The 13,218-nt window shown below is 32.5% G+C and overlaps 2 protein-coding genes across 2 annotated transcripts; both read left to right on the forward strand.

Moving 5' to 3' along the window:
* The first annotated feature begins 1,527 nt into the window (after positions 1-1,527).
* LOC130496325 (G-type lectin S-receptor-like serine/threonine-protein kinase At1g61480) lies at positions 1,528-3,333 on the forward strand. Its single transcript, XM_056988308.1, has 5 exons — positions 1,528-1,594; positions 1,705-1,815; positions 1,909-2,085; positions 2,129-2,238; positions 3,136-3,333. Exons 1-5 carry the CDS (start codon positions 1,528-1,530, stop codon positions 3,331-3,333), a joined length of 663 nt encoding a protein of 220 aa, XP_056844288.1.
* Positions 3,334-8,627: 5,294 nt separating this feature from the next.
* Positions 8,628-11,918, forward strand: LOC108811876 (G-type lectin S-receptor-like serine/threonine-protein kinase At1g61480). Its single transcript, XM_018583986.2, has 7 exons — positions 8,628-10,032; positions 10,130-10,240; positions 10,362-10,525; positions 10,606-10,816; positions 10,908-11,145; positions 11,222-11,372; positions 11,443-11,918. Exons 1-7 carry the CDS (start codon positions 8,778-8,780, stop codon positions 11,734-11,736), a joined length of 2,424 nt encoding a protein of 807 aa, XP_018439488.2. The 5' UTR covers positions 8,628-8,777; the 3' UTR covers positions 11,737-11,918.
* The last annotated feature ends 1,300 nt before the right edge of the window (positions 11,919-13,218 follow it).

A 13,218-nucleotide genomic window follows, 5' to 3' on the forward strand; every position in this document is an offset into this window, starting at 1 on the left:
GTATTCAAGCTCCAACTTTTAATTGAGTTAACAAGAGACATGAAAATGACACGATGTTTCAATATGAGGTCAACCATTAAAAGGTTGTTTGAGTTCCAAGGCTGGACTTCTAAAATTCAATTATTTGGGTCCAGCTTGTTTTATAATATGCTTTATATTATAAAACAAGATTTTATAAAACAAGATTTTATGTAAGATCTTGGAAGATGGGCATATGGTCAACATTTTTTCCAGGTGCTTGACAATAATTCCCATAATTCATAGAATTCGTTTTTTGGCATACTTTTTCTTGCATTCCTGTTATCTTCTCCCTCTAGTCTGAAGGAAATCAATCTTGGAGACACAAGAACTAACATGGGGACAACTAGGTTTGCTTGTTTGCTTCTGTGTACTATGCTCTTAAGTTTTAGTTATGCAGTTTTGACGCCAACAAAGCCTTTGTCAATAGGACAAACCATCAGCTCCTCTGACGAGGTCTGTGAATTGGGGTTCTTCAGTCCAAATAACACCCAACATCAATATCTTGGAATCTGGATGAAAGGTATTATCCCCCGGGTGGTTGTGTGGGTGGCAAATAGAGAAGATCCTGTTACAGACTCCTCGGCTAATCTAACTATCAGCAGCAATGGAACTCTTCTGTTATTTAATGGTAAACATGGCCTTGTCTGGTCCAGTGGAGAGAGTACTTCAGCATCAAACGGGTCTCAAGTAGAGCTTCTGAACAACGGAAATCTTGTGGTCATGGACATTTTATCAGAAGAACAATATGGCAAAGCTTTGAGCATCTGAGCGATACTATGCTCCCTTTCTCAAGCGTCATGTATAATCTCACCACCGGAAAGAAGCAGGTTCTGACTTCCTGGAAAACTGACACCGATCCATCCCTGGTGACTTTGTTTACCAGATTACACCTCAAGTGCCATCACAGGTGTCTATTATGAGAGGCTCAGCACCTTATTGGAGAACAGGTCCATGGGCTAAAACAAGGTTCACAGGGATACCAAAAAATGGGTGCAACACTAACAAGTCCACTTAGCCTTCAGCAGGACGCAAACGGGTCAGTTTCTTTCACTTATGTAGACACAAACATCAAACTTCCACGTTTAATGATAACACCGGAGGGCTCAGTGAAGAACTTTCAGCATAATGGGACCGACTGGGAATTAAAATTTGAGGCTCCAACGAACACATGTGATTATTATGGTGTATGTGGAGCTTTTGGGTTGTGTGTTATGTCAGCATCTCCGACGTGTAAATGCTTGAAAGGGTTTGTACCAAAATCCATTGAGGAGTGGAAAAGAGGAAACTGGAGTGATGGTTGTGTAAGGCGTACCGAACTACTTTGTCAAGGCAAAGATGTAGACATGTTCCATCCATATTGCCAACATAAAGCCTCCAGACAATTACAAATTTGCAAGTAGTGCTTCTCACGCTATAGACTGCCACCAAAGTTGCCTGGACAATTGTTCTTGCTTGGCCTTCGCATTTATTAATGGGATAGGGTGCTTAGTGTGAAACCAGGAGCTAATGGACCTAGTGCAGTTTTCTGAAGGCGGAGAGCTTCTGTCTATACGTCTTGCAAGCTCTGAATTAGGTGTGGGTTAAATTAGATCATTTAAACGTTTATCCTCAACTCCATTGATACTGTTCTTTTGGTAGCAGCATTTTTCAATTGTTTAGTTTTTGTTGTCTTATAAATCTCAGATGGAAATAATCGAAAGAAGACCACAGTTTCTAGTGTTATCAGCATTTCTCTTTTTGTGATAGTGGGTTCTGCTGCCTTTGGATTTTGGAGATACAGAGTTAAGCATAACGGTACACATAGTTGGTTAATGTTTATTTATTCATTGCTTGTTAATGGTAACACATTGATACACTTCTAATGTATTCTTGCAACTCTAATCTCAGGTATTATATCAAAGGATGTTACAAAAGATGCATGGAGGAATGATCTGGAGTCACAAGATGTTTCAGGTTTAACTTTTCTTGATATGAATACCATTGAAACTGCCACAAATAATTTCAGTCTGTCAAATAAACTCGGACAAGGTGGATTTGGTTCAGTTTACAAGGTAAGAGTATCATGTCACCTCTTTGGTCTTTTGTATTCTCTCTTTATTTTCTCTAGATGACCTTGTACAATCATTTCAGGGAAAACTACAAGATGGGAAAGAAATTGCTGTAAAACGGCTTTCAAGCAACTCAGGGCAGGGCAAAGAGGAATTCACAAATGAAATAGTACTCATCTCAAAACTACAACACAGAAACTTAGTTCGGATTTTGGGATGTTGCATTGAAGGAGAAGAGAGGCTATTGATTTATGAGTTCATGTTGAACAAAAGCCTTGATACTTTTATCTTCGATAGGTCTCTTCTTGCCTCATTCTTTTCACAGCAGCAGTTTTCTCTTCACCTACAATACTTTTGTTTGATAGTGTTTTGCACTGTATTATTGCTTAGATTCAAGAAGAAAGGTTGAGATTGGGTGGCCTAAGAGATTCAGTATCATCCAAGGTATTGCACGTGGACTTCTCTATCTCCACCGTGAGTCATGCCTCAAGGTTATTCACCGAGACCTGAAGGTGAGTAATATTCTTATGGATGAGAAGATGAACCCAAAAATATCAGATTTTGGATTGGCTCGGATGTATCAAGGAACCGAACATGAGAAAAATACTCACAGGGTTGCAGGAACTTTGTAAGAATCTATTTTAAAAACATAATTAACATGATTCTATTTTCTAAAACATACTTAACATGATTCATAATCATATCGGAAAACTTAAAGGGAAACTGTTTTGATGTTTGAACAGAGGATATATGGCACCTGAGTATGCATGGACAGGAATGTTCTCTGAGAAATCCGATATCTACAGCTTCGGAGTTCTGTTGTTAGAAATCATCAGCGGGGAAAAAATCTCAAGATTTGGCTATGGTGAAGAAGGCAAAAACCTTCTTACATATGTAAGTTAAACACTTAAGTAATAATTTAGGTTATCATATTCTTATATTCTTCATATTTGAAACTAAAAAACAACAGGCATGGGAAACTTGGGGTCAAAATGGAGGAATTAATCTCTTGGACCAAGGCATTGCTGATTCATGTCAGCTGCTAGAAGTTGAGAGGTGTGTTCAGATTGGTTTGCTCTGTGTTCAACACCAACCTGCCGACAGACCCAACACACTTGAGTTACTGTCTATGCTCACTACAACATCAGATCTTCCATCACCAAAACAGCCCACATTTGTAGCGCAGACGAGAAATAAAGAATTCGTGGCTATGGGTTTAACCACCGTCAGTAAGATGACAGATTCTGTAATCCTTGGGCGTTAAAGAAACGATGACAAGTTTCTGCAGTTAATCATCCGGCTTGAAAACATGTCGAGATGAATAAAAATATCGTTTGATGTCTTCGGGGTCTGAGTGCTTTGATATCTATCACTTGTAACCACTATCTCTCAAACAAACTTCGCTCTAATAGCCGTTTCTCTCCTTCAAATTTTCTTTCATACTCTTGACTCTTGTTTGATTATATCTACACATATTTTATTGAATAGTTTATGGGCAATTCTCTTGCACTTTTTAAGTTTTTGTCACTAAAATAACACTCAAAAAATAAAATGATCAAAATAGCACTTTTGTTTTGAAAATTTTAATTTTAATTTTTTATTTTTAATAATTTGAACATATTCATAAACTTCGCCTCTTAAATCTAAACCCTAAGTCTTAGATTAATTAACCCAAGTGTTATAAATGCATATTTACCATTCAATAAAACTTTTTTGGTCATTTTCCTCCTTGTGATGCTATTTTGTGACAAAAATTTGGGTTGGTGCTATATTAGGCTTTTTCTCTGTTAATAACTTACAACTAGATTTTGACCCGCGCTTCGAAAGCGCGGATATTATTTTTATAAAATATATTATTTGTTATAATTATTGAATGTATTTTTATCTTAGTAAAACTTTCTTTATAATAAATTCGACACATAGAGTCTCTAGTAAACTATATATTCTCTGGCTCTGTTTTATTCTTTCTCTAATCAACATATTTATTTGGCTTGTTAAAATAAATGATTTTAGAACGCAATTATACAATACTTTTACATTGATATTTTGTTTAAACAATGTGACATATTTCTATATTAGTTAAATATTTACATTGTAATTTAAATTTGTATACAAATCAATATATATGTGTAGTTTGTGGTTAAAAGAAATGATTTTGAATCCAAATGTACACTACTTTTATATTGATTTCTTTTTCAGTTCATATAAATATTTTAAATATATTTATTTCAACTGAACTAACTACCATGAAATATATTTTTATACACCAATATTTATTTTTCATAGTTAGTGTTATATATTTTAGATGTATCATATTATAACTAACAATATTCAAAAGACCTGGACCGAATAAAGTTATATGGCTATTTTTGTTATAAATATCAGAACCAGTTTTAGATACATTGGTTATTTAGATATTTTAAAGTTTCTATACATCCAGATCCAGAATGACCAACCTCAAAATCCACACATACGTTTATAATATTCAAGCGGGATTTGGTTTCAAACAAAAAGAACGATACTCGAAAGAAACACCATATACCTAAATGGACAAATAATCTAACTATTTTATAAATTAATGAAAAAACTCTTTCTATGTGTTTGGCTAAATTAAATGAAATATAAAGTTTTTTTATCAAGTAAAATAATTATATGGAGTAAAAAATTAAATGGTAATAAATGTAACGCATTTTAATTATTTTGATTTAACTTATTATTTTATTCACAAAAACATATCTTTGAACAATATTTTTAGGTACATAATTTTCCACCGATTGAAACTAAAATAAAAATATTTTAGTAAAATAAACTAAACCAAACGTTTAATCATATGTAAAACCTAATATTGATTAAATAATAAATAAAAATGTGTTATTTATGTTTTAAACAATTCTCATTTGTTATTAATTTATTGAAAATACAATGGCTAAATGTGTAAATAAAAGAAAGTACACATCTCTACTATTCATGTTTCCAAACATATCTCATTTATTCTACTATCCATGTTTCCAAATATATTTCATTTATTCTACTATCCTTGTTTCCAAACAAACTCCAAATGTACTTCAACTTTAATAATATAGATAAGTTCATTTATTTTAGATCTGATAAGTTCATTTGTACTGTTTCCGACTCCCTCAGAGGAGAATTAATATATATATATATATATATATATATATATATTATTTTATTTTTTAAAGAAAGAGAAAGATGGATGGTTTTACTGTATACTAGATGATAACCCGCATCTTATCCGGAGTAAAGTTTTTTAAAATATGTTGTATGTAAATATTTTAAATAATACATATTTTGTTGTCAATAACTTTTTTTACATTTGATTAGAGATGGGATGTGGGTATCATTTAGTTTGGTTTGGATTTTTGCTTTGGTTCGAATCTTTTCATGTTCGGTTTGAGTTTAGGTTCCGATAACCTATTTAATTTAAAAAAAATTAAAGTTCATATATACTTTAAACAAAAATAATATGTAAATATAAAATTGAATAATCGATACCCAAATACTTAAACTTAACATAAAATTTGTTTGGCTTAAATATTTGGATAGAAAATTAACTTATATTTTCAGTATTTTTGGTATTTTGAATAACATTTAGGTATTTTAAATATATAAATTTTACTATTTTATATATTTCTAATTAGTTTGGACAATTTTAAAACATCTTATGTATTTTTGTATATTTCTTTTAGATATTAAGTTTAAAAATAATTAATATATTTAAGTATATAAATCTGGTTCGAATATACTCGGATACCCGAAATATTTCGGTCCGGATCGGGTTCGGTTCTAGTTCTCTAGATACCAAAATTTGAACATGTTCTGTCTAAACAATTTAATTAAAGTTTTGTACTACTTTTTGGATTGAATTTGGTTCGGTTATTTGGATTCAAATTTTTTCGGCCAACCATATATATTTTTATTGTAACCAAATTTTAAAAGAAATGGATGATGGTTCATACATATTTTGGGTATGCAACTAATTTTTAAACCAAAACACTTTGTACTATGTATGTGACCTATTTAGTTAATCATTAAAATTATTCAAGGCCTATTAGAAAAAAGATAGGGCTGAACTAAAAAAACATTACCATTGATCATAAAATTTTTAATGTGAGATATTTACTCTTTTTAGTAATTTATAGTTGTTTAAAAAATCCATATGACATATAAGAAAAAATCTAAACTTTTATTATATGATTAATGTGATTGCTTAATTTTTTTGAAAAAATAAAATTAAACGAAAAGCATAGAGGATAAAAAAATTGTTATCAAAACTTTATTATTCATAATCATTAATTGTAATATATATGTCAATTATATTAGGTAATTCCGTACCATTTATTTAAGAAAATAATAGAAAATATTCTTTTGTACACCACTAACTAATTTAATAGTTATTTAACCAAAACTATAATATATGTGTAGATGGACCAATTTATTTCTCTTATAATTCTAAGAATAACTTTTATGATGACACATGACTACTAAAAGATGTTGTGCAATGCTTCAGAATTAACATATAGGGGATTCCCAATTCGTGGGCCGTGGCATGCAGAATTAAACACATCAAGTTCTTTGTTAATAGGGCAAACTCTGAGCTACCTCAAAAGTCAAAAGTCTTTTACAGTAAAATACTGGTTAAGGGTAGGTGTAATATCTAAGTTTTTGAAGATATTTGTGATTTGCTTCGTATGTTACGGATATCTAATTTTTTATTTGCATTACTTCAAAAATACGGATATTCAAAAAAACGAATATCTAAAAAATAAATAGATATTTACGGATATTTACGAATATTTACGAATATCTCATTTGTTTTTATTAATAGAAATAATCTTAAAAATTTGATACAAATTTATTTTTTATGATATATAAAATTAAAATTAAAAATAGTGAATCTACATATTTCGTAATTTTTTAAACTTAGTCAATAATTATAATAACGCAAAACTTAAGAAAAAATTATAATTATCATAAATGTTTTCTTTTCTTTTTATGTAATACTTTTATATAAGTAATCATGTGAATATAATCTGTCAAATCATATGTTAGAATAATATATATATATATATATATTTAAAACTTTAAATATAATCAAGATATACATGTATTTATATATTGCCGGATCGGATTAGATATTCGCTTCCCAAATTTTAATTATTTGTGATTTGCTTTGATTTTAACGAATATTGAACTTTAGTATTTGCTTTGATTTGAAAAAATACGGATATTCAAAATTTTCTGATCGAATTGAAACGAATAACGAATCGAATCAAATTTAATGGATAAAATGCACAGCCCTAGCTAAAAGGTTTTAAATGGTTTTGTTTTACTTGAGGGGGTTTTCAATAAATTTGAAATTTTGAAGTATTATGAGTCGTTTGCGTTCTTGGCTGGTCAAAGTCTGTGAATTTTGGCTACACGCCCACATCTTCCTCTGCATTTTCTTTTGTATGACTCCTTGACCATATAAGCGTAGACTCTACTTGAGTCTAACATTTGAAAAATAGAGATGACCCGATACGTAACAAAAAAAGAAACAGAGGATCGAGATAGAATGAAGAAGATGGTTTGAGCATGAGAATAAGAAAGTAGCACATGCACAAGTTCAATGATGTTGCCTATTAACAGGGCGGGTCTATATGCCAATGTTTCAGTTGGCTATGCTCTGACCGGCCATGCCTCTTAATAAACAAAAACATGGAAACAAGACATCACTTCAATGTGTGGTTGACGGGATAATATGTTGGATTCTTATCTTTTTCATTGGGGCCTAAAATATGAAAACGACAATGTTGCGTACTTGATTAGGTTATAAATCGGAGTCTTTTCGTGGCAATTACGGTAAGGTTTCTTTAGAGCATCCAAAAGTACTCTCTATTTTAGAGTTTGCAAAACTTTAAATTTGAAGTTTCAATGTATTTTTCTACAAAATAAAAACTTCAAACATAACTTCAAAATTATTTGTATTTTACACTATGATCCATATATTTGTTATAATTAATATAAATCCATAAAACATATAAATAACTAGCACATATATAAAAATATCACATTAATATTAATTAATAAAATCTTACAGTAAATATATAAATTATAAATATATATACATAACTATATATTAAACTACAAGAAAAATACTATATTTTGAATCTTGCAAAACTTCATATTTGAAATATAAAGATGTTTTTAAAATTCATATTTGAAGTCTAAAGATGTTTTTAAATCTTAAAACTTCTTATTTTAAGGTTTATACACATAAAACTAAAATTTATGAAAATAAATATGAAATATTATAAGATATGATTTTTTAAAGATTAAAATGATAAACAACAAAATATCTAAGAATCATAAAATGTAATATGTAATTGTAAGGATCAAAATGAAAATAAAAATGTGGAACTTCAAATTTGAAGTTTTGAGTAGTGACGCTCTATATTTGAAGTTTCACTATTAAAAACTTCAAATTTGAAGTTTTGAAGTTTTTTTTTAGAGAACAAAAAAATTTCAAATATAAAGTTATAGAGTGTCTTTTGGAGTAGAGTGTCTTTTGGAGATGTTCTTATAAAGTAATGCATAATTTTTGAACATAAGTGTGGTGCTTGATTATTGTTATCACAAGTCCCTGGGTGTTTTTTTTCTCTTCCTTTCGCTTCTTGCTCTTGTTAGTTATTGGGGAGACAAAAGTTCATGGCGAAGAAGAGGATCGTGTTCTTTGCTTCTTTGCTCTTTTTTGCCATCTTTTCAAGTTTTAGCTTTGCTGGGATAACGATACAGAATCCTTTGTCAACAGGACAAACTCTCATCTCCTCTAATGGAGTTTATGAACTTGGATTCTTCAGTCCTAACAACTCCCAGAATCAATATGTCGGGATCTGGTACAAGGGTATCATTCCACAGGTGGTTGTGTGGGTGGCCAATAGAAAAAATCCTGTTACAGACTCCATGGCACATCTAGCTATCAACAGCAATGGAAGTCTTGTCTTATTCAATGGCAAAAAAGGCGTTGTCTGGTCCACGGGAGAAGCTTATGAATCTAAAGGGTCTCGTGCAGAGCTATTAGACACTGGAAATCTTATTGTCATTGACAATTTCTCCGGAAGAACTCTCTGGGAAAGCTTTGAGCATCTTACTGATTCTATGCTCACTTTTTCATCCATGATGTATAATCTCGCCACAGGTGAGAAGCGGGTGTTGACTTCTTGGAGAAGTTACAATGATCCTTCCCCTGGTGACTTTGTGCTTGAGATTACACCGCAAGTGCCATCACAGGTGTATACGATGAGAGGCTCGAGGCGTTATTGGAGAAGTGGTCCCTGGGCTAAAACAAGGTTCGCCGGGATACCATCAATGGATGCGACATATGGAAGTCCATTCAGCCTTCAGCAGGATGCAAACGGGTCAGGATCCTACACTTATCTTGAAACAAGACTTCGTTCACGCATAATGCTAACATTAGAAGGGTCAGTGAGGGTTTATTGGCGTAGTGGGAGTGAGTGGGAAATAAAATATGATGCTCTACTCAATTCATGCGATATTTACGGTGTATGTGGACCTTTTGGGTTGTGTGTACCTCCAAAGTGTAGATGCTTAAAAGGGTTTGTACCAAAATACAGTGAGGAGTGGGAAAGAGGAAACTGGACTGGTGGTTGTATGAGAAGTACGGAATTAAATTGTCAAGGAAGCTCTACTGGCAAGGATGCAAATGTCTTCCATCCTATTGCTAATGTAAAGCCTCCAGATAATCACCAACTTGCAAGCTCAGAAAATCCCATCCTGTTCGCTGAAGATTGTCACCAAATTTGCCTCCGCAATTGTTCTTGCTTGGCCTTTTCTTTTATTAATGGTATAGGATGCTTAGTGTGGAGCCAGGAGCTATTAGACGTGGTGCAATTCCCTGCGGGAGGAGAACTTCTTTCCATTCGTCTTGCACCTTCTGAACAAGGTTCGGCTAACAAGATAACATGAAAGAGCTATTTCATCTGCTATCTTTCGTAGCATCATGGCTTATTGGTTAAATTTGTTTGTCTCAAACATCTCAGGTGGAAAGAATCAAAAGAAGACGATTGTTGCTAGTGTTATAAGCCTTTCTCTTTTTATTTTATCGATATCTGCTGGGTTTTGTTTCTGGAGATACAGAGTGAAACATAAAGGTACTGTACGCTGCTGATCTTACTATCTCTCAAACTATTTCTTCTAGTTTATATGTACATTTACTTGCTAATGGTAACACACCGAAGCCATTATTATGTATTTGTTAAACTAAACTTTCAGCTACTATATTAAAGAATGCTTCGCAAGATGCATGGAGAAATGATTTGGAACCACAAGATGTCAAAGGTTTAAATTTTTTTGCGATGAATGTCATTCAAACTGCCACCAATAATTTCAGTCTCTCAAATAAACTCGGACAAGGTGGATTTGGCTCAGTTTACAAGGTTGAAAAGCTTTAATCCTCGTGCTCTTTGTATTTGTCTCTTTATGCTCTCGAGATGACACCTTGTGTAATCTGTTCCAGGGAATGCTGCAAGATGGCAAAGAAATTGCTGTTAAGCGGCTTTCCAGCAGTTCGGGGCAGGGAAGAGAAGAGTTCATGAACGAAATAGTACTCATTTCAAAGCTACAACACAAGAACTTAGTTCGGATATTGGGATGTTGCATCGAAGGAGAAGAGAGGCTATTAATTTATGAGTTTGTGTTGAACAGAAGCCTTGATACTTTTCTCTTTGGTGGGTCTCTTCTTGTCTCATTTCTTAGAGTTTTCCTTTAGGTGTCACAAAAAAAAAATTCTGATAGTTTTTGCACCCTACTATTGCTTAGATTCAAGAAAAAAGCTTGAGATTGATTGGCCTAAGAGATTCAGTATCATCAAAGGCATTGCGCGTGGACTTCTCTATCTCCATCGTGACTCATGCCTCAAGGTTATTCACCGAGATCTAAAGGTGAGCAATATTCTTTTGGATGAGAAGATGAACCCAAAAATATCAGATTTTGGATTGGCTCGGATGTATCAGGGAACCGAATATCAGGACAACACTCGCAGGGTTGTAGGAACTCTGTAAGACTCTTAACTTCAAAAACAAAATTCATAGTCATAATAATATGTTTAATTCCGGTGAACACTGTTTTCACAGGGGATATATGTCTCCTGAGTATGCATGGAGTGGGATGTTCTCTGAAAAATCTGACATATACAGCTTTGGAGTGCTGCTGATGGAAATCATCAGTGGAGAGAAGATCTCAAGATTCAGTTATGGAGAAGAGGGAAAAACTCTTATTGCTTATGTAAGTAATTCTTTAGGTTTCAAATTGACAATGTTTCAAAATGTTTCCTCTTATTAAACTAAACAAACAGGCCTGGAAATCTTGGTGTGAGAGGGGAGGAATTGATCTTTTGGATAAAGATATTGCTGATTCATGTCAGCCATTAGAAGTTCAGAGATGTGTTCAGATTGGTTTGAATTGTGTTCAGCATCAACCTGCAGACAGACCCAACACACTTGAGTTGCTCTCCATGCTCACCACAACGTCAAATCTTCCATCACCAAAAGAACCCACATTCGTAGTGCATGCCAGAGAAGAAGAATCCCTGTCTAAAGGTTTGATCACTGACAATGAGATATCACAAACTGTGATCCTTGGACGTTAAGTAACGAATGCGTGATCAATTTTTGATGAATTTAAAATATGCCGTGTTTTTTTCTCTTCAAAATTGATCATAACTTATTCTTTGTTTCTTTTCTTCAATTTTTTTTTAAATTTCTTCTTGTATTAGTAAAAGAGTTTCTAATCAAGAAAAAAAGTCAATACCAAATTCTATTTTCTATGAACAGTAAGCATAAAATTGTCTTGGTCTCTTCTATTCTATTTTATTTTACTTTTCTAGCACCAGTCAATACGGTTTACCTTGGCAAAAAGGTATAGGCTTAAATACCTTAATATTTAGGGTCCGACTGGTGCAACCGCGGTTGCGGGCGTTTACGGATACGGGTGTCTGTAGTTTTAAGTGTTTTTAAGAGATTTGGATGACTGGTATAATGGTTAGAAATTGATACGTTTGCGGGATAGTTATGACTGGTTAACTACCAAATACAGCAACATTTAAATAATAAATTAATAGTATTTACATTTTATATAATTTAAAAAGTTTAAAAATCATAATATTATAATAAATATAAAAATTATATTTATAAAATGATACTATTACATTTTAAAAAATTGTAGAAAACAGTATTTTTTTTAAAACATATTGATAAGATATATATATATATATTATTTCTATTATTTCAATTTAAATTATTTATTTTTTATTTATTTTTATTTTAAAAATTGTAGAAACCAACTTTTGATTTTGAGAAGTTCACGGCGGTTTGAAATAATTTGTAGTGTTTTCAGACAACAATCATATGCACTGCACACTGGAGGTGACGATCACAGGCTAATTAATGCTTTGATCACACTATCAACAAAGAACGATCTCTGATATTTGGTCGCTAAGAACGATGTGTAATGGAAACTGTTCTGTTGAAGAGTGTTTTCTTCGTCTTCTGAAGGGATCCGTCTTCAACATTTACTCATTCTTAATTTCTTTAATACATTTCGAAATGAAAATGGCTTTTTAAATTTCAGTTCTTTTGTTCAACATCGTTTCTGTTGAATCAGTCTTGACCAAGAATCTTGAAATCATGAACCTCTCTACACAGAGACTTTTACCAAGATTGATTAACTGGTACGTATATCTCGTGTGAGAATTGGCTAATTAGCTCACAAACTTCACTATCTTCACCAAAAAGGTGTAGACACTTATCTTCCAATGTGAACATGGAAACAACGTGATATTTCAATCTGAGGTCAATCAGTGCGTGGTTGAAAAGGTCAAATGTTGGACTCTCTGTATGTCAAACTGAAAATTCTCATATTTCGATTAATGCATGGTATTGGTGCCTATATTTCATTGGTTCGTGTCCCCAACAAGCTAGTAAAGACATGCACATGACAATATATTGCGTGATTGGTTTGGTAAGTCTGAACTTCTTCTTGGCAATTACGTGGGTATTGATCTACTACGTTTTGATTTATTAAATAAGTTTTATACTCTTTTGGTCAACATTGTTTATATGTTCTCACAATT

This window comes from Raphanus sativus, chromosome 6 (genome assembly GCF_000801105.2).
Source record: "Raphanus sativus cultivar WK10039 chromosome 6, ASM80110v3, whole genome shotgun sequence".
Taxonomy (NCBI): domain Eukaryota; kingdom Viridiplantae; phylum Streptophyta; class Magnoliopsida; order Brassicales; family Brassicaceae; genus Raphanus; species Raphanus sativus.